General features: G+C 43.3%; 2 protein-coding genes across 4 annotated transcripts; one reads left to right on the top strand and one right to left on the bottom strand.

Annotated features, from left to right (window-relative positions):
- The first annotated feature begins 998 nt into the window (after nt 1-998).
- Nucleotides 999-14,892, top strand: DCLRE1C (DNA cross-link repair 1C). The gene is made up of 14 exons (XM_054194934.1): nt 999-1,140; nt 1,255-1,306; nt 3,233-3,317; nt 5,712-5,771; nt 6,401-6,456; nt 7,113-7,214; nt 7,467-7,539; nt 7,704-7,844; nt 8,393-8,494; nt 9,522-9,658; nt 9,824-9,878; nt 11,299-11,387; nt 12,231-12,331; nt 13,149-14,892. Exons 1-14 carry the CDS (start codon nt 1,032-1,034, stop codon nt 14,117-14,119), a joined length of 2,133 nt encoding a protein of 710 aa, XP_054050909.1. The 5' UTR covers nt 999-1,031; the 3' UTR covers nt 14,120-14,892.
- Nucleotides 14,893-14,907: 15 nt separating this feature from the next.
- On the bottom strand, nt 14,908-27,578 carry SUV39H2 (SUV39H2 histone lysine methyltransferase). 3 transcript variants are annotated; one of them, XM_054194980.1, is made up of 7 exons: nt 27,552-27,578; nt 26,358-26,503; nt 24,743-25,414; nt 22,850-22,996; nt 21,037-21,166; nt 19,602-19,717; nt 14,908-15,883 (listed from the first exon to the last, which is right to left on the bottom strand). In XM_054194980.1, the coding sequence occupies exons 1-6, from the start codon at nt 27,568-27,570 to the stop codon at nt 19,608-19,610; spliced, it is 1,224 nt and encodes a 407-aa protein (XP_054050955.1). In that variant the 5' UTR covers nt 27,571-27,578; the 3' UTR covers nt 14,908-15,883; nt 19,602-19,607. The 3 variants fall into 3 exon arrangements, with proteins under 3 accessions (XP_054050955.1, XP_054050944.1, XP_054050935.1); XM_054194969.1 differs by lacking the exon at nt 14,908-15,883 and adding an exon at nt 17,206-17,598; XM_054194960.1 differs by lacking the exon at nt 14,908-15,883 and having other exon boundaries at nt 17,206-19,717.
- Between the last annotated feature and the right edge of the window lie 237 nt (nt 27,579-27,815).

The following is a 27,815-nucleotide window of genomic DNA, read 5'->3' on the forward strand; positions in this document are numbered from 1 at the left end:
TATGAACATGGAGTGCATGAAAGGACGAGCGTGTGAATGCATGCTTGCTATGAGCATCAAGCTGGACTAGTGGGCAAGTAGGGGATCCATGAAGCAGGTAAGGGGGCCTGGGATCTGCGCAGGGGTGCTGGGCAGACAGAGGAGCTGTGCCAGTGCTCAAACAATCCACAAATGTGTGTGCTTGTGAGCCTAGAGAGCGATATGTGTGTGCCTGCACTAGTGAACTTTTATTGCTACCAGCCGAAGAGGAGGAAAGGGACTTGTCTGTGTTTCTTGTGAGTCCTGTATGTAGGTGCTGTTGAAATCAGTGCCTCATCTGTGGCCGTCTGTGTGACCATCCACATCTGTGATACATGCTCACCTTTGTTACTCATGGAGCCTGCAAACAGGAAAGCGGCAGCTGTGTCCCTCAGCCCAGGCAGAGACCCCCGGGCTGGGCTGCAGTGGCTGAGCAGCAGAGATCCTGGCCCAGAGCAGCTGGAAGAGGTGGCTGCACTTCCTAGATCACTGAACACACATCAGCACTCACAGGACCTATTTGGGAACCTGGAAGAGGCAGTAAGAGATTTCCAATGACTTCCACAGAGCTGCTTGTATTTGCCAAGGTGTTTGGGCAGAGGTCTAGGCCCTGGCCCGAGTCACCGCTGTGACTATACCCCTGCCCCGCTCCCACCGCAATAGCCACGACCCGGCCGCCCAGCCCTCAGACGATCCACCTCGGTGCGAGGGCCGCAAAACGGGGCCTCTTCCAAGGCGGGGGGCGCGGAGGTGGGCGCCGAAGCGCGATGGCGGCGCTCGCTCCTCACAGCGCCAACGGCCACCAGCGGCCACCGTTGCTAGGCAACCCCTCCACTGCCTCTTTAATCAGACGTTCCCGCCTCTCCCTCCGCGCGTCTGATAGGCCGGCAGGAGGCTGGGCCGCCTCACGATTGGCTGTGACAGGCCGGGGAGGCGGGGCATCGAGGGGCGGGGCGAGCGTGGCGGAAGCGGCGCGCCGTGCCGTGCCGTGCCGTGCCGTGCCGTCGGCCGCCATGAGCCGGTTCGGGGGTCGCGTGCGCGAGTACCCGGCCGTGTCCATCGACCGCTTCGATCGCGACAACCTGCGCGCGCGCGCCTACTTCCTCTCGCACTGCCACAAGGGTGAGCCCCGCCACCCCCCGTGTCCCCATGGCAACCATCAACCCCCCCCCCCCCCCCCCCCCCCCCCCCCCCGTGTCCCCTTCCCCTCATGATGGCCGTCCCCTCTTTCCCCAGATCACATGAAGGGGCTGCGGGCGCCCGCCCTGAAGCGGAGGCTGGAGGGCAGGTAGGGGCCTGGGGCGGGGCTGCCTGAGGGGGAGAGGGGCCGGGAGGGCCCGCACCGCCCGGCTGCGACGCTGCGGCCCGGCCTCAGCGGATGCCGGGCCGGCCCGAGCCGGGAGGCCTGAGGAGGAGGCGGCTGGGTCAAAGCAAAGGGTGAGCAAAATGGCGTAAGGAAGCTGTTCATAGAGTCACGGAATCAGACTGGTTTGGGTTGGAAGGGACCTTAAAGATCATCCAGGTCCAACCCCCTGCCTTGGGCAGGGACACCTCCCACTAGACCAGGCTGCTCAAAGCCCCATCCAGCCTGGCCTTGAACACCTCCAGGGATGGGGCAGCCACAGCTTCTCTGGGCAACCTGGGCCAGTGTCTCACCACCCTCACAGTAAAGAATTTTTTCCTTATGTCCTACATAAACCTACCCTCTTTCAGTTTTTGTCGTGTCACTGCAGGCCCTGTAAAAATTCTGTCCCCATCTTTCTTACAAGCCCCCTTTAAGTACTGAAAGGCTGCAGTAAGGTCTCCCCGGAGCCTTCTCCACACTGAACAATCCAAACTCTCTCAGCCTGTCCTCACAGCAGAGGTGCTCCAGCCCTCTGAGCATCTCTGTGGCCTCTTCTGGACCCGATCCAACAGGTCCATGTCCTTCCTGTGCTGAGGGCTCCAGAGCTGGAGGCAGCACTGCAGGTGGGGTCTCGCCAGAGCAGAGTAAAGGGGCAGAATCCCCCCCTCGCCCTGCTGGCCGCGCTGCTGGGATGCAGCCCAGGATGTGGTTGGCCTTTGGGGCTGTGAGCCCACGTTGCCGGGTCATGTCCAGGTTTTCATCCACCAGTACCTCCAAGTCCTTCTTGGCAGGGCCACTCTCAATCCCTTCATCCCACAATCTGTATTGATACTGAGGATTGCCCCGACTCAGGCGCACTTGGCCTTGTTGACCTTCATGAGGATCCTTGCTGCTGTTATTCCCTGGAAGTTTGTTGGTGTGTGGAGACAGCACTGTGCCTGTGCTGTGAAGGAGGCCAGCTGCACTCAGAGGTGTATGAGCAAGCAGGTGGTCAGCAGTTTGAGGGAGACAGTCATTCCCCTCTGGTCAGCACTTGTGAGACTTTGTCTGGAGTACTGAATTCAGTCCTGGGATCTCCTGGACAAAAAACAGTGTCGGTGTTTTGGAGCGGGACCACCAAACTGGTCTGGGGCTGGAGCACGTGATATGCAAGGAGAGGCTGAGACCTGGATGTCTTCAGCCTTAAGAGTAGGTGACATCTGTGTATTGCTGTTTGCAGGTAGGGGTAGAGACGATGGAGCCAGGCTTTTCAGAGGTGCATAATGAAAGGGCAAGGGACAGCTTTTCTTTTTCACCATGAGGATGGTCAAACATGGGAATGGGCCCAGGAAGGTTGTGGGACAGTTCCTAGACACCATTCAATTTATTAGAGTGGATGTTGCATCTCATCAGATATGAGCAGAGAATCTTTCTTTGCCTGTTGGGTCTCTGTGCACTGTGCAAAAGCTAGAGCTTTATAAGGAACTATTCTGTGTTCTGCTGAATGCCTGTTCCAGAAAAAGCACGCACGGCTGAAACAGACCTTGGTGGGTATCAAAATAAGCAAAGATAGGTGTACATACAACTGTGTGCCACACACTTTATTTATTTCTGCACAAAAGTACTCATGCATGGGCATACCTATGTAAGTCTTCGGGTTTGTTGCGTTGAAGAAAATCCTACTCAACAAAGTGGAGTAACTCACCTTGATCCCGCTTCTCGTTGGTGCAAAACTGCTCCTGCAGGCTTACTGCTCTGCAGGTCTCCTCAGATGAGAGAGGGGTCTGAGCGCGTGTTTTGATGTTCTAGGTGGCAGATGCTGATGCGTTGTTGGATTGTTCCCTGCCTCTACTTTAAAAAACACTCATCTGTGTTTTTGTCTCCTCACAGCTTGAAAGTTAAATTATACTGCTCACCAGTAACAAAGGAACTGCTGCTGACTAGCTGGAAATACAAGTTTTGGGAGAATCACATTGTGAGTTTTTGTTTATTTTTAAATGATCGCTTTCTGAACAGTGATTCTAGGGAAGAAGCAGCTTCCCCTCCTCAGAAATGTCTAAATGTTGGTGTTAAGATAGTGTTTCAGGGCTCAAGTACCTGCATCAGTATGCCTTCCCTTGCTGCCTGCTATGGCATCAGTTTATTATTGGTTACTGTTTAATCTTATTTTTCTCTCCACAAAATTTATACTTTTCTCTCAACTTCAGCTTTAAATGTCCTCCATCTGTACATTGATCATTTCTATCGCTCCTTCATTTCCTTACCTTGCTCATATCTCTTTGCTCCTGTCCTTACTTAATTTCCCTTTTGCTTCATTTAAAGTCTCTATTGCTTGGAGTACGTATAATCTTGTAGTTGTATTGTCTTCTTTTTGCTTTTTGGAAAATGGACTATCTCTAACATGAAAATGTTTTAGTGATGTAAAATCACCGCAGAAATTAATTAGTTTACTTGATTTCCGCTATTTGGAGCCAAAATTCATGTGATGAGTAGTCATGTATAGGTTTGACTTGTAGTTATTTATTTCCTTCCCTTTGCAGATGCGGGCTTTGAAATTGAACATGTTTCTTTTCCCATCTTACTGTATGTACATACAGCATCACGTAGTGTAAGGATTTTGCTGTATCCCCCAAGCAAGGACAGGAGAGTTTTCTAGTCAAGTGGAAGCTGAAGAAGGACTTCAGGCAAGCTGAAATTTGTTTCCTTGGGGGAGTTACAGCTCAGAGTTTCCTTAAATAGGTTGTAAGTGTGGGTCTTAAGGTCCATATCCAAAGAAACTCATACGAGTGGGACCTAGGAGGTAATTCTGGGTAAGAGAAAAAAAAAGTAGGTGACTTTTCTGTTCAAGGTCCTAGTTTAGTTGTGAAGCTGAGGGAGAAGATAACCAGCTTTATATGAAGCCTCAAGAACCAGAAAGATGTAATGATTTGGAGTGTGAATATGATTCAGGGCTCTGTAAAAAGGACTCTGAACATCCCTTAGGCATGTTTGATGTGTGAAGGCGCACAGTGTGCATAGGTGACAATTTTTCTAAGCCTATAATCTTCTTGAACTAGCAAAAATAAAATGAAGCGGGTTTGTGGTGGGTTTTTTGGTGGTGTTGGTTGTTTTTCTTATTTTTAAGCTTGTGTCCATTTGCTTCCAGTATCCCTTGAGGTTAACCTAGAAGAAGAGGTCCCTTGAGGGGAGATATCTGTAATCTATTAGGAGTTTGTATGAGCAGTAAAAGGAAAGTGGGCAGTGCTGGTCTTGACATCCCTGTTTGAGAAAATCTTAATCTGGGAAGAGATGCCAGAGTACAATTAAAAAAATACATAGATGTTTGCAGCTGCTGCTCCCAGGAGTGACTGCTGGTAGTGGCATGAGCTGCACAGGCCCTAAATCAGACAGTAGCTGTTGGATATTCACAAGCTTTGTCTTACAATAAATAAGCTTTCTACTTGTAGTGTGACTGGGAAATGAATTAACAGCTGATTTGATATTCACCAGACTGAAAGAAGCAATTGTGATGTCGGCTTCCAGACAAATGTTTTTATAATTCCAATCTGACCTTTTTTTGTACATACGGCACAAGGCTGTTTGAATCTGCTGCTGGCTTTAACATTTAAACTGTCAAAGAAGAGGGGAGAACTCTGCTGGTGATGTTATCATTTATGGCTGTGAAGCTAAACTGTGACTGTCAGTGAAGAATTCTTCAGGCAGTGTAGATCTAAAACCTGACAACTGTTTCACTTCAGTAGGAAATTTGAGAATTATGGAGAAATATCGAGCATGCAGAATTTAGATCAGCCTCTTGAGTTTATTCATCTTCAGAAATTGTAGATGATAAAATTAGTATTGATGTTTAAAAAATCAGCTCTTGCTAGTGGATTGAATTCTTAGTATAAAATACTTTTTGGCGCACGTATCTGTGTTTTGGAGCAAGCTCTGAGTTTGACTGAAGTTGTGTTTTCTGATGGAGAAGCCAAATGTTACCACCTTTGTGAGAGCACCAGCTGAATGCATCTCGTGGAGCTGCCCAGAAATTTGCGATGCAGTGTCTTGTGAATCCCAAGGTGCTGAGAGCGTATGATCCAGCCAGAGAAACCAGAGCTGTGGCTGTTAGAAGTCCAAGACATTATAACTTTTTTTAGGCATGCACACCTTGATTGAGATATCTCCATTTCATTTTTAGAAAACTTTTAGAAAACTTTTTTTTTCCCCACTGGAAATGAAATTCATTACATGCTACGTGAAAATGAGCTTAATTTTACAGGCTTAGCATTAGCCGCAGTGGGTGCTAAAGATGTCTATATCGTGAGTAATTAGCCATAAGCATGAAACAAAATGTTCAGTAAATCCTGCAATGCATTTATTCATTTTGTTACAGGTTGCATTGGAAGTTGAAACTCCGACTCAGATTTCTTTAGTAGATGAAACATCTGGTGAGGTAAGTCACCAAAAAAAGTTAATGTATTTGTAACGAGCATGAGAAACTCTTTAAACGAGCATGAGAAACAGATCTTACCTGTAACATCCCAAGCGGACAAGCTAGTTTTAAAATGTATGTTCCCCTTCTCTCCAAGATGTGCAGCCACATGAATTCTTCTTCCCCGCTTTGTTGTTATTATCATAGCATTTCTTAGGTAATGTCTTTCCACGGTATTAGTGGTCTCCTACTTACCTATTGCTCATGTGATGTTTTCACCTTGTATTTCCTGTATTTATTTTAACAAGCTTTAAGTGCAGGACTTAAAGGTCTGGTAGAGCATCTCCAGGCAAAGCATATTCTAGGATGTTTCCGTGATGCTTTTTCACCAGGGAACAAGGATGTAGGACTGTCTTCTGGCTGAGTGGCTTTCATGAGCACCACACAATATTCAGTCATCTCTTCAGGCATGACAGGATGGTCATTGCTCTTCAGGGCTTGTTGAAATGTGAAGAGACTCTCTCTTCATTCAAAAGCAATGCTAAATGCTGCAAGAGGCTGTGGGGAATAATGCACTGCTTTCACTTTGTCAATGAAAGTACCGTCAGTACTTGTAACAGTGTGAAAATAATGCTAACAATTTCTTCCAGAAAGAAGATATAGAGGTGACGCTTCTACCAGCTGGTCACTGTCCAGGATCAGTCATGTATGTCCGTTCAGTACTCTAAATGTCTCTGCTGAGAAATTTGTCCTATAGAGTTCTCACTAAGTACTGGTGCTTTTTGTGATTATTTTTTTTCCTAACTAGAAAAAGCTGGTAAATTTAAAATTCTTACTTGGAGATAATACTGTTGTGGCCCACCAGCTTTGGTCAAGGTGGAAAACCACTGTACTCTCTGGAATCTGTCCAGACAGAAGTTGTTACCTTGGTGGGGCAGATTACTTTTTCCCATGCCTATGAATAACAGCTTTCTTGATTTCAACTGTACTTAAAAATGACATACAAACCTGTCATTGAAAATACATCCCCCATTAAGTATGACATTAAAAAGAAGGTGCTCAGCTTCCTGGTACAGATGCCTAATTAGATTAATTTGACTGCAACAGACAGCTGGGCTGCCCTCACAGAGTCTGTCAGGCTTTTGTCTTCAACTCTGACCAGCCTTGGCGTAGGTTATTTTCCAGACACACTGAGTCTGAATTATTGGGTTTATCTGAAATTACTCTAGAACCAAAGTGAGCCCAGTATTTCCATTATGTCTTACATTAGTTACATAGACTGCTCTAAGCAAGGTAACAAATCAACGCCTGGTGTTTAATGCTTTATATTTTTGAGTTTACCAAAGTTGTTTCTGTTTGTAGGTTTTTGTTTGAAGGTGAAAGCGGCACTGTGCTCTATACAGGGGATTTCAGGCTTGCAAAAGGAGAAGCAGCCAGAATGGAGCTTTTGCATTCAGGGACCAGGTAAGGCTTCAGCTGTTCGTAGGATTTAGAAAGAATAAAAGATCACACAGGCATGGAGAATTCAGGAATAATGTGCTCTTTTTTTCCTCATTTTTTATTACGGATTATTTGCAGTAAGGCAATACTGCAGTTACAAGCCCCCTTTGACTTGCTCTTTGTAATAAAGAGGAAGAACTACCTCCTTTTGAAGAGAAAGGAAATGGTATATCTTAGTACTGTGCTGCTCACTCTGATACCACATTTCTCTTTCAGAGTAAAAGACATCCAGAGTGTGTATCTGGACACCACTTTTTGCGATCCTAAATTTTATCATATACCAAGCCGGGTAAGTCTAAATAAGCTGTGAGAGGAAAGGTCCTAAAGCCACTAATTAATTAACCACCCCTTTGTTAGGTAGGTCCTGCAAGGCAATGCCATTTTGCATTACCAAATCACAACGCTTTGGAAGTATCTTCACAGACAATTCCCAACGTTTTCTAAACTTTTCAGGAGGAATGTTTAAATGGGATCTTGGAGTTAGTGCGCAGCTGGACCTCGCTGAGTCGCTATCATGTTGTGTGGCTGAATTGCAAAGCTGCTTACGGATATGAATATTTATTCATAAACCTCAGTGAGGAACTTGGAATCAAGGTAACATTTCGGTAATTGCTGCTTTAGAATAGATCCTCAGGAATGACTGTGGCCAGTCACGGCGCTGGAAATGGTTGTTCAGAGGACTGCTCTGTGTGAAAGATGTGCGTGCTTTCATTAACTTCACGTAAAAAAGCTACAGTTGTGCTCAAAATGAGTTAACTAGTTGATTTCAGTCTGGAACATCTGGGCTCTCCAGGGAGAAGTTAATCTCCAGATTTCAAGCTCATTGTTTACCTCTCTCCCTTTTACCTTGTGAATGATAAAAGCCTTCTCATTTACTTATGACATTAGTAGTTAGCAGATCTATTCTGACTTCCTTTGATGAATATTCATCCCTCTTCAGCACAGGAGGTATGTTCTGCTTGTTCTAGATGTCCAAGTTACTTTTGGTGAACACTTCTCTGCTTGGACATCATTAGTGGGTAGTAATTGTCTAAATGCCTGCCAGCATTTGTTGTGAGCAGAACCACATCCATATAGTTGCTCCAGCTTCAGTCTGGCAAACACCTTAAGCTAATTACGAGTAAACTGTGCCTTTCTCTTAGGTGCATGTGAACAAACTTGATATGTTCAGAAACATGCCAGAAATCCTCTACCATGTTACTACCAATCGACACACGCAAATTCACGCCTGTCGACATCCTCGGGTGTGTATCAGCAAAGCTTCTGCTACCTTCGCTGTGAAAGACTGGTTATAGGTGCTAGCATTTTGGTCATAGAATCACAGAATGGTTTGGGTTGGAAGGGACCTTAAAGATCACCTAGTTCCACCCCCCTGCCATGGGCAGGGACACCTCCCACTAGACCAGGCTGCTCAAAGCCCCATCCAGCCTGGCCTTGAACACCTCCAGGGATGGGACAGCCACAGCTTCTCTGGGCAATATGTGCCAGTGTCTCACCACCCTCACAGTAAGGAATTTCTTCCTAATATCTCATCTAAATCTCCCCTCTTTCAGTTTAAAATCGTTACCCATCGTCCTATCGCTCCACTCCCTGATCAAGAGTCCCTCCCCATCTCTCCAGTAGCCCCTTTAGGTACTGGAAGGGGCTCTAAGGTCTCCCTGGAGCCTTCTCTTCTCCAGGCTGAACAACCCCAACTTTCTCAGCCTGGTCCTTTTGTGCTAATGAAGACTTGGGCCAAATGGTGGCTTAATGCAAAGGAGAGTGAGAACTTCAGTTAGTTAGTGGGTTGATGTTTTTTATAAAAAAAGAAAAAAAAATATATTAGCTGATGCTAGAAATAGTTTCTTTGTATTTGAAACTTGAAAATTGTAATGTTAAATGAAGTGAGACAAGCTGTGCATTAGATCAGTCAAGTATTATCCACGTAAATATATCAAAGGCAACTTGTACGGTGTCTCCTGCACCCGTGCGTGCACTGTGTGCTTGTAGTGTATGCCCTTCCCTTTCCGCCATGTCTATTGAGCTATGAGTCTATTGTCCATGACTCCAACTTGGAGGAGTGCAGGTAGAACTGAAGGTGGCATGAGACACTGGTCTCTGGGATTGATTTACTTTGTCAGCTGCACTATATGGAAGCAAGATGCAACAGCAAAGAGAGTTTCAAGGGAGTTGGAAGTGAGATGAAAATTTGGTGTGGCTAGATACTATGTTGCTCAATTTCTGGGGGGAAAAAGGTCAGGATTACACTTAATTTTATATCGCATCTGACAGGATGATGACTGCTTTCGGGGAAACAGGCTGCCCTGTGGGGTGACTTGCCAAAATGGAACTCCCTTGCACATAATCAGCATCAAACCTTCCACTATGTGGTTTGGAGAAAGGATCAAGAAAACCAATGTAATAGTGAGGTGAGCATTTGGGCCATGCAGAAACCTGTTGTTTCAGGTGTGTATCTTGCCTAACGCTGGTGGAAATAGACTTCTTAAGAGCAGGTTATGCTTGCCTGTTGACTGAGGATGAAGAGCAGTTACCTAATTCTTGTGCCTCCTCTTTTTTTTTTTTTTTTTTTTTAGGACTGGGGAGAGTACATACAGAGCTTGCTTCTCTTTCCACTCTTCATACAGCGAGGTTTGTATACTTGTAGTCCTGAGTATACATTGATTTAAAAAAAAAAATAATTATTTTGGAGTGAATGACGTGACTTGTCACAATTAACAAAATCTTTTCAATAATAAGCCATAATGGGGTAGGAAGTTCTGGATGCTGAAGACAGAAGTTTGTTTTAGCATAGCTGCAGAAGAGCATGTTGAGGTAGGGCAGGATTAAAAGCCTATTTTTTTATTCTCGAAGTATAGGTCACTGCTACGATTGTTTTGACTGCCTTTCTGTTTTAGATTATTCTGTAACTATGCAGTGCTTAAAGCTTGGAATTTTGGTTTGCAATACATTGTTTATCTGCTGTGACTCAGTTTTGGGTGGGTTTGCCTTCTTTTCCCTGCCCACACATTTGAACAGAATTTTCTCACATTTTAGCTGCCGCTGTCGCTCCTCTTTCTGTGTTAAAGACTAAAAGGAAATTGTTCATGGCAGCGTTCTCTCCAGAATCACACGCTTTCATTTAATATGACACGATCCAGTTCTTAAAATACTTCTATCTCCTAAGAAACTGAACTGGAACTGGATCAGTGCTAACAATTAACCTGTCACAAAGCTGTGCACATACAAAATGGAGATTACTCAGAACCCTAGGAAGATGGTCCTGGTTTTAAAATCCTGTTTAAATTTTAATTTGCCCTGCCATGCAGAATTTTAAACGGAGGTACTAGCATAGTACATCCAGCGTGGCAGCTTGGCTGGCAGACTGTGGGGGGTGATACGTTGTAACAGACTCATACCTTCACCTTCAAAAATAGATGCATCCCACTGGTTTGTATAGATAGGAGTGTCATCTGCAAACTTGGAAGTGTTTTCAGTGCTCAGCACTGATAAAGCCTCGGCTGGAGTGGAGTGTCCCAAACCAAACATAATTCTTCAAGACATTTACTGTCTGGAGAGCATCTACAAGAGAGTAAGGCTTGGAAAAAGTGACGTGTTTTGTGATAATGGGCTTTTATAGTGGACCGAAGGGAGACTTTGGGACCAGTCTTTGAGGAAGGGAACGCCCGATCTGCGCAACTAGGGACTTGAAATCCAGTAAGAAAAATGGAGTTCTGAAAAGACGTACGGCAGTAAGGACAGCGAAGCGCTGGATCACACTGCCTAGGAACAGGTCTGTCTAGCCTTTCCTTTCAGAGATAGTGATGGCCTGCGTAATAGTTGATAACTGCAGCGAGGTGGTTGGGTGAGGCTGCGTTCTCAGCATCCCTTCAGACCTGTTTTGTTGTTAGAGAGCCATCCGCTTGGATAGAGTTTTGGCTCATGGGTCATGCTGGTCTCCACATGAGACAACTGGTAGTTATTTGTTGTGGGTGTGCTTTGATCAGTGCTGCCAGTAAGTGAAATTATTAACTGTTGATGTAACTTGGTAAACTGCTTCTTTTCAATTTAGATTAAGGATTTCCTGAGCTATATCCGTCCTGTGAATGTGTATCCCAATGTACTGCCAGTGGGTGGGACAGAAGACAAAGTTCTGGAAATGTAAGTGACAGGTGGCTGCTCAATGGTGGTGATCTAATCTCTGCTCTTGTAAGAACTCCCCTCCTGAACTCCCCTCCTCACAAGCAGGCCGCTGCCTTTTGCTTTTGTCTGATAATTCAGATTTATTTTTTTTCTATATTCAGTCCAGCAAATTTGAGCTTTCAGAAGAACACTTGCATGTGGTGCTAAGTCCGAAAGTTTCTATTCTATGCACTACTTATATCTATGTATAGCGGCTTTTCTGCTGTTAAACTCTGAGTGGGATCTGAATTCATCTCACTTTATTCTGTGACCTATTTCTATTTGTCATTGCTACTTCTTGGAAGTTTCTTTTAAAGAGGGTTTCTCTGGGGACTTGAACTCCTGGCTTCTGTTGAGCATCACAGAGACCTGTACTTGTCTGCTGCTCAGATGATGGCGCTTCAGAAAGCGCTGTTAGGGGCCAGGAGAGCAGTGGTGTCAGCAGTCTGAACAAAACGAGGACTCGTTTCTTTGCTCCTTCTTCTTTTCCTCCTTAATAAGAAAGGAGAAACAATTATTGAATAAAACTAAAGTCAGATTTTGAACCTCTAATCTTGTCTTCGCTAAGCAAGGGACTAAAAGTTTCTAAATGGTGTACATGTTTTAAGGTACCTACAAAGAAATGACAGATTTCTACCTTTAAGCTGCCTAAGCTCACCAATGAATTAAGAACTTTCCCTAGCTATTGCTGCCTTTAACACTTTTGCTGCAGTGCTTGTGAAAGGCATGAGGCAGCATACTTAGATTGTTAAAAGATTTATGTTTGGTCCTGAAAGTGTCTACTGAGTTCTAAATATTAATCACTTTCCTCATTCATCTCAGATTAAAGCCATTATGCAGGTCATACAGGAGAAACATGGAACCCAGGTACAAGCCCTTAGGAACACTGAAGAGAGCCCACAAGAGAGACTCATCTGATACAGGTAAAGGTTCTGCTGGTGCTGCTGTGCCTGAAATGAAAGTCTGAGACGAAGCAGAGGTGCCGAAAGCCATGGCGCTCACCGTAGTCTGTGTTCAAAGCAACATTGGAAAGGAGAAATATAAATTAAATGCACTTGGGTTTTAGGAGGGTGAGAGCGCACTAACTCTGTAAAGTCACACTTACTTGCGATCTTAAAACGTACTTAATGCTTAACAGCCCTTTAAGTTTCTGGAAGAGTTCCATTCCACAGTCCTAGACCATCCCACCTAAAGCTGTTTCTAACGGAACTTTATTCTATCACCTCCTGTGTTGTGGGGGACAGAGTGCTGTATCAGTGGAGTTGCTCCCCTTTATTATCTCACGCTGTTGGCTTTTTAGCACCTAGCAGCTTTTTAAATTTATGATGGTAAGCGGATGCTGTACATAGCCTCTGGAACGCCGCTTGGGAACTAGCAGACAACTTTGGGCCCGCTGCATTCTCTTTGGCTGTTTCTGAAGTGCCAAGTATGCGAGGGTGATGTAATCCTGGCAAAACACATCGGGGGTCTGAATAAATGTGTCTGCCCGGGCTACATCTGATCTGCCGTAGCTTATATGGAAGATGGCAGCCAGCAGCTTTCCTCGTAAGGCGCTGTGCTAGACAGGGCAAGGCAAACACCGTCAATAATGCCCTGCTAAGTCTCCATCTGGGTTCAATAACTTTTTCCTCTTTTCATACTAAATGAATTTTAATAAAAACTTTGTTCTCAACTGAATTTTACCAGAGATCTGAACTTTTCTCAGTTGGTTTTTTTTTTTCGACATTCTTTCCTTGGCAGATGAAGATGATCTCTTTGATACAGAATTAACTTCTGCAAGGCCTAAGATTCCAAAACAGCAGAGAGAAGAGAGCAGGCACTGCAGCACAGGACAATCTCAAAGTGCCGAAGGGAAGATTAAGGAGAGCACAGAAAGTTACAAAGCGACCACAACTTACACCTCCCTTGAGGTAGACTTCGTGGACTGTGAGGAATCAAATGATGATGATGAAGATGACGAAGAAGAAGAAGCTGAAAAAAATACAGTTCAAGTTCTTTCCCATGAGCCAGATGCCACTTCCACATCAAATTTCAATGGAGTAACTAGTGACCATCAGGAGTCTAATGCCGATGTCCCTCGCTGGGATGCATTTTTCAAGTGCAACAAACTGGAAGAAAGCTCTGAAAATGAGGACAACGTCCCATCTTCAGCAGATGCCGGGGGATCCCAGTCACTCTTCAGTGATTCGGATGGAGTAAGCGACTCAACACACATCTCCTCCCAAAATTCTTCTCAGTCGACGCACATATCGGAGCAGGGGAGCCAGGGCTGGGACAGCCAAACAGACACAGTACTCATTACCTCCCAGGAGAGAAACGCCTTGGACTTCAGCGGCTTCGGCAAAGGTGGGAGCAGAGCAGGTGTTTCTGTATTGCAGGAGACTGGCAAAGACAGTCAACCTGACAGCAGTAGGTGGAAGCCACTGGGTCAGAACAGATCTTGTGCCTACGATGTTGGCTGTGACTTGGAAAGCAAAGACTGTGAGAAAGCTGCAGAAGCTGGCACTGCTCACGTTCAAGATGTGCTGGTGGAAACAGGCGACAACTCCAGGACTCCTGATCTAGAACTGAGGAGGGACTCCCAGAGCTCCTCCGACTTCGAAATTCCTTCGACTCCTGACGCTGAAGTGCCTCAGCCAGATAAACTGCACTATTTGTATAAGAAGCTAGCAGCAGGTGAAAATATACTCAATGAGAAAAAAGTCTCCTGAAAACAGGAATAACAAATACCAAAATTTGTTTATTAAACCCCAAATTAGTTTGCTCTTTAGTGCTGATTGCTATCTGCATCTATGCTAATTGATGCTTTTTTCAGAAACAACTTACTGTCATGAACAGGCATTTGCAGCCTGTGTAACGTTATTGTTCCTTCCATGAAATACTAAAAGGGAAGTATTCCTAGGAGGGACTGTAAAAGCCTTCTGCCTCCCCAGGCTCAGTTCTCCAGGCCTGTAAATAGACAAAAAATGGACCAAACAAAACTAAGGGTAGAAACACTAAATTTCTTTTAGTGTTTATCATGAGCTCTAAGAGTTTGCCTTTGATATAGATGTGATCTCAGGTTTTAACAAAGTAATACATTTTTAACTGTGTGGAGGAACAAGACATCTTCTAGGAAAAACCATGCGAACAATGCAATAATTTCACTGCGACTTTAATCCTGAGTTTTCACTGCAGTGTTTTTTAAAAACAACTGCCGAACAGACTAGAGAAATACTGCCCAGCAGAAAAGGCCCTGGGGGTGCTGGTGGATAACAGGAGCCAGCAGTGTGCCCAGGTGTCCAAGAAGGCCAACAGCATTCTGGCTTGTATCAGGAATAGCGTGGCCAGCAGGAGCAGGGAAGTGATGGTGCCTCTGTACTCGGCACTGGTGCGGCCTCACCTCGAGTGCTGTGTTCAGTTCTGGGCCCCTCTGTACAAGAGGGACATTGAAGTGCTGGAGCATGTCCAGAGGAGAGCTACCAGGCTGGTGAGGGCTCTGGAGACCAGGTCATGTGAGGAGAGGCTGAGGCAACTGGGCATGTTTAGCTTGGAGAAGAGGAGGCTGAGGGGAGACCTCATTGCCCTCTACAACTCCCTGAAAGGAGGTTGGAGAGAGGTGGGTGTTGGCCTCTTCTCCCAGGTGAATAATGACAGGACCAGAGGAAATGGTCTGAAGTTGTGGCAGGGGAGGTTTAGATTAGATATTAGGAAGAATGACTTTACTGCAAGAGTGGTCAGGCACTGGAACAGCCTGCCCAGGGAGGTGGTTGAGTCACCATCCCTGGAGGTGTTTAAGAAACGTCTAGATGTGGCACTTCAGGGCATGCTCTAGTGGCAGAGATTGTAGGGCTTTGGGTTTTTTTGTGTGTGTGTATGGTTGGACTCAATGATCTCAAAGGTCCTTTCCAACCATGAAGATTCTATGATTCTATGACAATATATTTTTTTTTTTTAAATCAAATTGTTCTTTTCCAGCAATTTCTGTTTACACTGAGTGAGCATTGTCATCCAATTTTAACTCTTGAATGAGGTACTATACACCATTGTCTATGGTTTAAATCTAACTCATTGCAAGCAACTTGTCACCAGCTCCTCCGTGTTTTGTTTTGTTCTGAATTGTTTTTCAGAACTACTTAAAAATAAAATCCTGTGGCGTGTAGCCTGCCTTGGAGGCTAAGTCACAGCAACAGAAGCTAACCTGTTAACCTGGACAGGCCACTATATTACTCAAGACTCTTATATTTCCAAATTTCACCTCCTCTGCAACATTCTGTTGACTTCCCTGAGTTCAGACAAGTTTAGATTTCTTTTTTAAATCAAAACAATGGATTCTCCATGCTCGTGTGCTGTCATAACTTCCCCTTTGCCAAAATTCTTAGCTTCTAAAATGGGAATGTAATTCACGTTTTTGCTAAATAGCAGTCCCTACAAAAATGCCTCAGCAGACGTCATCTAAAAATCCATGCCGTCTCCCATCCACTTGGTCTTCAGTCCTAAAGAATTAAACAGATTTTTAGTATGACAGTTCTCCCTTCTCTGTACATTGTCAGTCTTTCTGCCATCGTTCACAATATGTGAATGATAAACCAGCCCGCATTCTGCTATTGGGAGCAGTGGCAGGAAGGGGAGAAAAAAAGAAAAAAAAATATTGCTACCATGTATGTATGGTTTTAAGGATATTCAAGTCCATTTATTTCTCCACTGTCACCTTGCCCACTCCGTTCCTGGGATTTGTTAACATACTTTCCAAATGAGGTCTACCAATTTTTTATTTTTTTTTTAAACAAGCTTGAGCAAGCAGAATTGCCGTTGTAACTACCTCTGTGAATAAAGTCATACAGAGCAAACCTTTCTTCTGTTGGCTTGTTTCCTTAACTGTAAAATACATTTAAGTTCAGGGCTGAGTTTACAGTGTGCTTAAATATACAGGAACCCAGTCCGCTTTAGACAAGTCAGTAGCATAAATTTATACCATTTCTTATCAGCTGTAAACTGAATAGGAAACGCGTGACTTCCTCATGATCCTTCACAGCCCATATAGTGCTAGAAAATTTGGGTACAGAACAGGAATTAAGAGTTGCAGTCCCAAAGCAAATTCTACTGCTACAGCAAATTTTGACAGGCTAAGATTTTTTTTTGTGTGTGTGCGTTAAGAATGACAACAAGAAGAGAAAAACTAAATTTCATTTATTTTATCAAAAACTATAGGAAGGTAGCAATACTAGAGATCACACATTATGAAAAGAAAGTGTTCCTGAGCTTACAAACTGCATATTCTAATGTACACAGTCCTAAAACATGCAGTAGAAATAACCGAAAGACTGATTTAACTTTGAGATTAAGTAAATAGGTAATAGCTTTTCTTACAGGTGATCCTGCAGCTTTAGTTTTGCTACCAAAAAAAAAAAAAAAAGAAAATTAAACCCAACGAAAAAGAACAGCTAGAGGACAGATCACAGGTTGCCAGTCTGTAAGAAGTACAAAGTACATATAGACAAACTGACCTGCTGGCCATGACGATGCTAACAGACCACAAAGCAAAACAAAGGCAGAAGCTAGGCTGGCTTAGGGTCCTTAAGGAATTGAAAGTAGCTTTTTTTCTCTTTTTCCAATTTGGCAATTTTCCCCCCAAACTCATAAAAACAGCAAAAGGAGCTTTAAAAGTGACACAGCATCCCATTAAGCTAATTCACTGACTGCAATCCAAATGGTCTGTGGATATGTAAATATAAAATACTGTTCAAGGCTCTAAACTGCAAACTGGAAACATGGGTTTACTTCAAATAAATACAAAATACTGTTACCTCCCAGAACATAAAATTAACAGTCCTTTATTTATCGCGCAAGAGGTAACACACATATCCTTAACGAACAGCAGTGTTATTCCAATGCTGGTGGTAACATATACTGCCTTGGGAAAAAGGCAGACACTGAACTCAAGTAAAACTTAAAAGACTTTTATCTTTTAAAATGCATTTACTTGCAATTTTTAAATCAAACCGGGCATGGACATCGACAAAACGAGTGTCAAACCAGCCCTCTGTCATCTTGCACAGGAGAGACCAGAAAAAACAATTTGGTAAGGAATCCATTTCTTGCAGCAGCCACTCTCGCCATGCTGTACTGAGATGGAAGGCTACAGCTGCAGCGGATTAAGGATCTGGAGATTGCAGACTCCATCCACGTGGAAAGGCATCGCCGAATTGGGCTACATGCAAGAGAAAGCACTAATGACTCCAAATGATGTAAGATCACCTAGAGTTTGCTAACATTAAAGCTCCCCATTCCACTTCAACTTTATATATTAAAAAAATAAATCATTAGAGATGTGGTATGATGAAAATTGACTAGATTCAGCATTTATCCAAGCACGTGGATACAGGTGAGCCTGGTTATGTCAAATACTTTTAAATCTAAGCAAACTTCCTCCTATTCATTAAACAATATAAAGTATCTATTTCAATGTGTATCCCTCTGTATTGTAGAGTACAAAACTTAGACAGCAATTTCAATGGCCCACACTCTTCACCCCAACCGTGAAACCGATTTTGGCCAGCAGCATATAAAATTTCACTTTTCTGCCAAAGAGCTGGATCTTCAGTGCAAATGCAACTGTGCTTCTTAATGAACAACCAACCTGTATTATCCTTTGAAGCACTCCTCTTGGAGTGCCAGTAATTAACATGAAAGTTAAGGCATTTTCTAAAAGAAGTAAAACGGTTATATGCTGGGTATGCAACTTCATTCACCTGAGCCAACAGCTGTGCACCTTATAAAGGTAACTAGCTGACCTATGATACATAGCTAGCATCCATTTATGGAGCAACATTATTCTGCCTGACCCTATCATTTACATGATTTGTAAGCAATGTGCAGGTTTTACAAGCTTTTAATCCAAGAGAATAAAGCACTTGGATCATCCCTGGAGCATGGACCTTGCCTTTAACTCCACTCATAACCTACCTCAACTGCCCTCCTCAGTGTTTTTGAAGCCAAGCAAAACTTAGCATACATTACAAATGGTTTGAGACAACTTTAAGATGATCAGGAAAAAAAAAGAATACTCAAGCAGCTGAAGAACAGTACATTTCTCAGCCTCTACATTCAAGAACATCTTACAAATGTTTACAGCAAATGGGTAAATTCCCCCCCTAGTCTAACTTCACTTAACATTTTTGCAGAAAGAAAAAACAGGCCTAGTATCTTACAAGTCTGTCACCAGATAAAAAAGTCACAGTATGTAAAAACTTAATCAAAACCAGTTGTGAATACAAATAAATTCCTATGGTATTTTTGAACCTAACAGATAACTGAGCATATCTCCATAACCCATTAGCTCATTAGACAATGGGCTGCTCCCCCTATTCTTTTGTTATCTCTTTCCAAACTGAAGCCAGTCATTTGTTTCAGCAATGACTGCCAAATTTCTGCAATGAAAACAAACAGCGTACGTTACTACTGATAATCTGGTATTTACAAATTCTCTGTAGAACTGCAGACCTCCTACAGCATCCTAACTAAAAATCAGAACATAACAATTGGGAAAAAAACCACAACCCATAGCTGTTTGTAAAACTTCTAAATAACATCAGGTAAAAACGTTTGAGACCTTGATCTTACATCTAGAATCTGCTAAAACCAATTTCTTTACTTGCATGGGGTTCAATGGACACTTTAGAATTTGCATTCCTGTGAACCTTTATTTAGACACAGTCTGATGGCTGACCTTAATCCTTCACCCTTTTGCCATAAATGTTATTGCTAATCTCTTGAAGCTTTTATTTACACAATAAAAATGCAAAAGAACTGTCAGCAAGGATTCAGGATTCAAATCAAATGCCTCCAGGCTTTTCAAGGTATAGAAAATATGTAACATCACTTCATCCCACTGAAATCAGCTCCTAAAAGGCCTGCATCTGTAAGCTCACAATCGAATATTCAAATCAAGGTATATTTTAAGGAGTTCTCTTATCATACCTTTTACTGCTTCCTAAATAACAGTTCTAGAAAACTCAATTTTTAATCCCTGCTATTGGCCTGAAACACTACACCTCTTTCTTTGGCCGATGCCATTTCAGTTGCAAACGTAATGCCTTGTTTTCACTGTACTTATTTACATTAGACCTAAGAATACTTGAATATTCATGTGTGAAAGAAGAGTCGTCTTAAAACACATTTAAAAGAGAACAAAGTATTTGTGGCTTTGGATACCCAAACTCAGTTGAGATAACCTCTGCAACACACAGCTCCGCATTTACAGACAGTTCTGATCCTCTTTCTGGATGGGCTAAGACCATCAGCAGAGTCCGAAGTCAGATCTATTGAACCTGTGACACAGACAAACACAAATAAGGAAGTTTTAAAAGACAGACTGAAACCGTACTAAGTATTTCAATGGCTTCAAAAGCCTTCTACCGCCCCGGTTTTTAAAAGAATTGTGTGAAGCTATAATCAACGTCTGCTGACGCAACACCTAGCATACATATCAGAATCCAAAGCTCAACAAACTGGAGCCTTGTACCCTCAGGTCTGTATCCATACTGGTCAGCTGAGAGCGCAGCTTGCGTTGAATGCCAGTGTCCCAGACAGCACAAAAAAGAGAAGTTTTAAGGATTTAAATAAGATTAATTTGTCTGCACTTAAAGAGAGCTTCTACACGAATGAGGTACAGCTCTGGAGTATAAAGATGCTTCTTTGAAAACTAAATAGCTGGGCTAACTATACATTGCTGTTATGGATAAACGGTCTGCGTACAAAGTTTGACACACACAACAGCCTTGCCAGCAATCCTCAAGAATTTTTTATCATATTGGAAAAAAAATGAAGTCATGATTTGGGTTGGAAGGGACCTTTAAAGACTACCTGGTCTAACCCCCTGTAGTGCGCAGGTACATCTTGCAATAGATCAGGTTGCTCAAAGCCCTGTCCAACCTGACCTTGAGCGTTCAGTGGATGATCAATTATCAAAGAATCATTGAACACCCCAAGTTGGAAGGGACCTCAAAGGATCACCTGGTACAACCTTTCATGGGAAAGGGAGCCTAGATGAGGTTATCTAGCACCCTGTCCAATCGCGTCTTGAAAAGCTCCTGGAGAGGAGTTCCAGTTCCTGGAGAGGTTGTTCCAGTGAGCGATGGTTCTCACTGTAAAAAAAACTTTGGACCGTCCTTCTATCCTAAACATCTGTACCGTAGGACCTATATCCACAACTGAAGCCTACAGACAGCAGAATCCAAAGACAAACCTATGGTGCCTTAGACCACTCAGCTGTTACAACTCTATAACTATCACTAGCAGATTACTTAGAAAGTAGTTTACCTGAAATGCCAATCTGAATAAAGGAAAGCTTTTTTTTTTAATGGTAGCCTGACCATTCCTTTGAGCATTCTTGTGACAAATCTTCAAAATAATTTGCCTTATCAGACTTTCTAGCCATAAACCCTTGCTATAAGCTAAGAGTGCTGAAGGAGGTAACATACCAGAGGTGCACGTAAAAGCTTCTGGGTGTGCTCTGTCTGTTCTAGTATCCACAGAGCTGTGTTAAGGAGTTACAGTGCCTGACCCAAAATGCTATCGTCAGTCAGGCTGCAACAAAACCCACCAGTGCCCCAAACCTCCCGCAAGAACAGTGTTAAAATCTGCAGACCTTTCATCTGATAGTCAAAGGTTAGCTCTTCTCCAGCCTTGATGGTTCGTGTAGAAAACAGCGCTATACGAGGAAGACGCAAGTCGAGGTTATCAATAAACACATTGAAGACTTGAAGATTTGGATCACACTGTAAGGCAAAAATTAATGGAGTTTCTGTTAAGAAAAATGCACAATAAGTTTCACTGAAGTCTCTAAGTAAAGCAAGGTCACAGGAAAGGAAGAACCGGTTCTTCTCTCAGTGACAGAAGTCTGAAATCCTTCTCTCAGTGACAGAAGTCTGAAATCCTTCTCTCAGTGACAGAAGTCTGAAATCCTTCTCTCAGTGACAGAAGTCTGAAATCAAGTTATCTTCTGAAATCCACAAATTACGTTCTTGAAACAGTGTTAAAGGAGAAAACTCATAGCTTAGCATCCTTTCAAGAAAGCAACCTTTACAGCATACGAAGACTACTGCAACTACTAACTAACTAGACTAATATGCAACAGCCTATTAAAAAAATAATGGTGCCTTCAAAAGATGACAACAAAAAAGTTGGCAAAGCAATTAAAGTTACATTCTGAGGTTAGCATTTACCCACAAAAAGAATTAAAGTTGAAAGAAAAGAAAAAACAACCTAGCGTTTCAAGCCACACACACTCACTATTCTGTAATTAGGTTTAAGCATTGCTTCCAGGCCAGAAATAGTATTTTCATATCATGAATAAATATCTATTTTCAACTGCTAACCGGCCTGGCTTCTGAATTATCTGCTAAGGACTGGCTGGCAGGGGAGGGTCAAGGACACTAAGCAGGAACTAGAAACCACTTCATCGTTTTTTCTGGATTAAGTGTCAGAAGTCAGCAGTCACTGAGGCAGTTTGTTAAACTCTGCATGCTTTTTTGCTCTTCAACAGTAAAACATATCCCACGTCGAAGAATCAGAAGTGAAGTCAGACATTTAACTTTACACTGAAGAGTGAGAATACTTCACTCCTATTTCCAAAAGTGAAGAGCAATTGGTTGTATCTAAAACTCTTCGTCATCCTTCTCCCTAGCAAGCTCATATGAAATACAAATGTCATCAGCTCACAAATCTGAAGACGTAAATTTACTATATTTGTAGAACACTGACTGCATACCTCACAAACATTACATCAGTAAGAAATAATTTTTAGTTCAGGAATGATACATAATTTCTTTACAAACGCAGCCTTCTTGCTTTAGGTACTTCAGTTGAACATGAAAGAAAACACTACAAAAATTTCTTGTTTAAAATTTACTTTAAAGTTCTCTGTCAAGTTGAGATTTGATACGAGGAGGGGAAAAAGGCATCTCCAGGGGAGACATACCAAAGAAAGCATAGGAATTTTCATTTTTTCCTCTAACAATGTTTGAAGAATGAAATTTGGCACAACTCTCCATCCTGCCCTGCTACAAAATAATGCATCAATTCCTATCATCTTTGACTCTTCACTAATTTTATTAAGTACTTCTCACGTGTTAGGTCTTTCAGTTACTTGGAAAAAAACAACACCCAAAACAGCCCTATTTCGGTTGTCTAGAACCAGCAGATTCAGTGACAACCCCAGTCCTACCAGATGCCCACTTCAGGCAGCATCTCATTCCCCGATTTTTGTAGGTAGTTGTACTCCGAGTAAAGCTAAGTATGCTGTTCTATGTATTATGTCATCTAACTGACTGGACAGTGCTGGCATGAAACATACTACAGAAAAACCATGAATATGGTAAAATATTCACAGTAGGAGAAGATAACTTCTGTGACAATTAGGATAATTCTCCAAATTTTTAGTATACAAAACAAGGTCTTACGCTGTGATTCACAAAGTGGGACACATTTCCATATCGAGCTGCATCTACCGTAAATTCATCTGAGTCATAGTCCAAATCAAACAAGTATGTATTTCCCTGGTTGTCATAGAGCTGGCCTCGTCTCTCTGCTTCCTCACTTGTAATCACCTAAAAAAATGGGGAAAAAAGAAACCTGCATCATATGATTCACTGTTACTAAATTAAAACAAAAATCACAATCAAGTTAGAAAAAAAACACTTAGTAAAAATACCACATTCACTTTTTGATGTTGAAATAGCATTCCATCTCTAATGAATACAGAATACATACATACGCTAAACTAATTTGTTAGTGACTGAGGCTTCTCTAGATGTAATTTGTCTACAGCCGATGCACAGCGCTACCTTGTCTCAGGTAAAAAATATCAGTACCTTTTATTAAGAGTTTTGATGATGACAGATACAATCAACTGTTTCTACTTTAAGTTTCTATACATACAATATTTTCATTAGACTCAGAAAGCCTTGTTTACTCCACACAAAATAAAATTTCAAGTTTTTCCTTTTGCACACACGAAGATCAACAGGTATAAATCTTTACAATGCAGTCATATTTACAGTCCAGTATTCATCTCCTCCCTCCCTAGAAGCATCTCTTCCTGCTATTTTTGACTTCAATAAAAGATCCTATTCATGACAACTTAGATACATCACTTCACAAAGCTGAATCTATGCAACTAGGTTAGCACAAGGTAGAAATCCAGAAACTCCCCAAAGGAATAGAACTACTCACTTCTGACAGAAGCAACAGCTTAAACAACTTCATCTGCAGCCTGCTACGTTAAATGTATTCTGCTGTGCAGACACAGCACAGAAATCACAATTTGGCAGCAAGACAGGTATGAAACGTGGTGGAATTGGACAAAAAAACCCTCTAAAAATCTTTTCTGACACATCAGACTTGAGAACTTATTCAGCAGCAAGGAATAAGTAGATTCAGCTGAAAGGGTAAATATGCACTCTTTCCTTTAAGCAACAAAATTACATCACCATCACTCTGCATTAACCCCTCAACAGAGGGATTCTGAATGACTGACAAGGAAGGTATGAACATGAGAAGTTAGAAGATTTGGGGCAGGAAGGATGGAGGAAATACAATACAGACATAGACATTTGTACAAAGGGAAAGAAGGAATTATTTTGAGTAAACTTAGTAGCAAGGCAGATTTATGTCAGAAATACTTGACCAGAGAGGCTGCCAGGAGCTGCTGATGCAGAGAGCCCTGAAGCAGAGCAAAGGTCGAACCACATAAACACAGGGCAAGACAAAAATCTCAAGTTCTGTTATTTTATAACATGAAGGTTCTGTTTGAAATAGTATGAGACCGAGTAAACAGGTAACATGCATACTCCAAGTCTTATTCTTGATGTTAATCAAAAGTAATAAATAAAATAAATAATAAAATGTTTGGAAATACTACCTTAAAAGTTCAGACAAAACAGAAAAGGGACTGGCAGACGGGGTGGGGAGTTTGGTAACAGCTGTGCCTGGGGAACAGCAAAAACTACAATAATAAAGATGAGCAGGGAAGAATGATGAATACGACTGCCATGAAAGGAAGAAGGACTTGCCTTTAGAAACACTACTAGGGTACGTATCTAAAATAATTCTTTGCAACACATGGGAAAAGTGTGCTCTTTACATTCAACCGTTTACAATTGCTCTGGAATGGAACATTCTGGACAATAAAATGTTACTCTGATCTTGAATGTCTAGTGTATTTCTCTACTCAAAAGTAGACTTATCTATTATATAGTAAAGTCAATAAATGTTAAAGCTGAGAGACTGCTCATCAAGATTTATCTCCAATATTTCTATTATAAAGAATTCATCTATATGGGATAAGTACATACCTCTCCAACGTACTCCATCACAAAACTGTTGGTTTTAATTTTCTGGAGGGTTTTCACTCCCCAACCACGGCCATTGTTAGTTCGGAAGATGCAAAGAGTATACGGTGTACCTTTCTGTACTATCCTATTAGGGCAGTCAGGCCCACACCTACAAAACGAATTGCATTCATAGATGGGCAAGCCGGGCTGGATTTTCAACTTCTTTTGTTTATTGTAAGCCAAAATAAATCCAGCCTCCTTTGGACAGCACTTCTCAGCAGGGCAGTCAGCACATTCACAGCCAGTCGTTATTCCATTTATTACATTTATTCCCGGAGCAGGTTTATATTCATTAATGTAGTAGAAGTCTAAAGGAGGGCCTTCAAGATCCACAGTGTTTTCTACCAGAATCATTGCTTTATGATTCTTTTTCCTGTTGAGCTCTTCTTTCCATCTCTGCAGAGCTATTCTTTGCTTAGCTTTCTTTACAATGTAATCTGCAACCGCAGGCTGCAAAGCTTTAACATGGTTTCTCACTTTCAGTGCTTTGCCTTCTCTCACCCGAGACAAGTATTCATTTTTGTCACTAAGAAAGTTTTGAAGAATCAATGGGCATTTCAGATTTTTCTCAGGTTCCCAAGTATTTGAAGATTCCGGCCATCCTTTCCATTTCACAAGATAGTATTCTGTGCCCTTGAAATACAGAAACAGATACAGATTTAGCCACATTTAATTTTGCTGAAATCCACCATCACAGAGTACACAGACAAACTCTGGAGTTAAGCAACGGCATATAGAGCAAAAGGTCTTGATGTCCCCATAACAATTAGAATTGGGGAGAAAGAGAAAAATCAAGTTTTCTGTTTCCAAATTAACTTATAGCACAACTTTGGATACTTTACATATCATCTCTAAGGGCAAACAAATAAACAGCTGGGATGAACTCTGACTGCTAATGTTATACCTGGAGAGGGCTAGTTTGTTAAAGGCTGTTAAGTAAGTTATACTAACTAGTCATATCATACAGAACAAAAAAGTTATTCTAAACTTACAAAAAAAAAATCTCTAAAAACCACTATTTGTCATATCATCCATCCTCACAAAAGAGGAATCCATTCAAAACACATAATATTGTATTTACAATCAAGAAGCATACATTTTGTACATATTTCAAAAAGGCCAAATAACTGTAACAAGGCCAAACCCTGAGACTGAATTTCACTGGCACAATCAAGCCATAGGAATCCAGTTGCAGCACATGGCCTAACTCTTCATCAAACAGACTGCAATAGTCACGAGAGAAATATAGACTGTTACCTGCAAATAAAGGAGAGCATCATAATACATGCCAAGCTACGACCTAAAAGCATCAGCATTTTGCTTTATTTCTAGACAGCAAAGGTGAAAAAATTTCATCTTCTTTCGTAATTTCAGAAAAAGACCTTCCTTCAACACACTAAAAGCAGCAGTTATACCACTTTCTGTTTACAGTTCAAAGTTTAAAAGATATTTTATTCAATGTCAGCAAGAGCTTTGTCCTCACAGCCCACTACTTTATATGATGAGCAAAACTACCTTTGGCTCGCTTCCAAATTTCAGCTGAAAGAGCGATCAAATTGGTCTGTGTTTCTCTTACCTCTTCTACCTTGTAGTCACACAAATACTCCACCTCATAACTCTTTAGTTTCCTGTTGGTGATTCCAATGGATTTACATCTGAGATTTTCCTTCCTACATAATTCTTGGAGGGTCTCAAGTGAAGCTAGACATGGCACATACCAAGCTACAATAAGAAAATTGGTAAAGAATCCTATTTAATGTCTCAGCTAAATTGAAATCATTATGCCTTATCCCAGAGTCCCCACATTATCATTTGTGATAGCAGTCCATGAGTGTCTTGTACAACTCACAGAGTCAAACTCAACCCTTCTCTAACAGGTAACGTGAAACACATCAACGAACCCCTCCCTGCACCTTTATTCTGTACAGTATGTACATTTCTGAAGAACAACATTTTGGAGGGCAGAGACTTCCACAGGCGAAAGCTGCGCTAAGAACCGGCTACAATTAAAGCATCCCATAACTGAACTACGGCGACAAGGAAACCTCCCTTCTTTAGTGAGACCGCCAAATATCTGGAGTTAGCCAAGTGGAATCGAGCACTCGCCATGCAACCATGGTGACTGGACGAGGAAAGAAAGATGCACAACCCTTTTCCAGAAGGATCGCGGATGCCTTGTCAGCTCCGGCGGGTTTAAAGGGACGCAGCGCGGCATGGCCCGAACTCCGATTCCCCGCCAGAGCCCGGGACACACCACCGGGCTGGGGAAGGGGGGGCGGGAGTGAAGGTTAGAGCCTCCCTCCCCTCAGCCCGGCCACCCCCGGGCTCTCCCGCCTCAGCATCCAAGGTCCCCCCCGCCGGGAAAGGGCGGCCTCCGGTAGCGCCCGCCTCCGGGCGGCCCCGCCACAAGTTGGGGAAGACGGGGAGGGGACGGCGGACGCCTCTCCCGGTCCCCCGCCCCCGTATTTACCTCAGGCACTCGCCCGCCCTCCCGCCGCGCAGCAGGCAGAGCCCCCCCAAGGCAGCGGGCCAGGGGCCCGGCCCTCCCCGCCCGCCGCCGGGTGGCTGAGGGAGAAGGTGGGGGGGGGAAGGGCGGCAACGGTCCGAGCGGAGTTGGATGAAGGGGAGCGGCTCCCCAAGCCCCGAGAGCGGGCAGACGGGCGGCCGCCCCGCACCCTCCCCCCCTCTCCGTCTCACCCAGCGCAAGAGAGAAGGAAGGGGGGAAGCCCGAGCCGGGCGGCCCCGTCCCCGGTCACCGCAGCTCCCTCACCTCCTCTCCAGCCCTCCATCTTGGGGGAGGGGGGGGTGGAGGAGGGAGGCGTGAGGGGGAGCCCGCGCGCGGCTCCGCCCCCCTCCGGAAGGGGAGAGCGCGGCGCCGGCGCGCGCGCGCGGAGGCTTTTGGCGGGCAGCGGCTGCCTCTGGCCGGCGGGTCTGAGGGGAGGCCGGGAAGCCGGGGGGGAAGGTCAGGGGGAAGCTTGGGTGAAGAGCCCAATATTCACCGGCAACGGGCGCCCACAGCCCAGAAAGCTGCATC

The sequence above is a fragment of the Rissa tridactyla genome, chromosome 1 (genome assembly GCF_028500815.1).
Source record: "Rissa tridactyla isolate bRisTri1 chromosome 1, bRisTri1.patW.cur.20221130, whole genome shotgun sequence".
Lineage (NCBI taxonomy): Eukaryota > Metazoa > Chordata > Aves > Charadriiformes > Laridae > Rissa > Rissa tridactyla.

Excerpts from the sequence above, each read along its gene's own strand:
- DCLRE1C (XM_054194934.1), top strand. The coding sequence starts at position 1,032 with ATGAGCCGGTTCGGGGGTCGCGTGCGCGAGTACCCGGCCGTGTCCATC. Across the intron at positions 5,772-6,400 it reads TAGATGAAACATCTGGTGAG|AAAGAAGATATAGAGGTGAC; the intron begins GTAAGTCACCAA and ends AATTTCTTCCAG. Across the intron at positions 9,879-11,298 it reads TCCACTCTTCATACAGCGAG|ATTAAGGATTTCCTGAGCTA; the intron begins GTTTGTATACTT and ends TTTTCAATTTAG.
- SUV39H2 (XM_054194980.1), bottom strand. Across the intron at positions 25,415-26,357 it reads GTGACTACAAGGTAGAAGAG|GGCACAGAATACTATCTTGT; the intron begins GTAAGAGAAACA and ends CTGTATTTCAAG. Across the intron at positions 21,167-22,849 it reads CCCACTTTGTGAATCACAGC|TGTGATCCAAATCTTCAAGT; the intron begins GTAAGACCTTGT and ends TTTGCCTTACAG.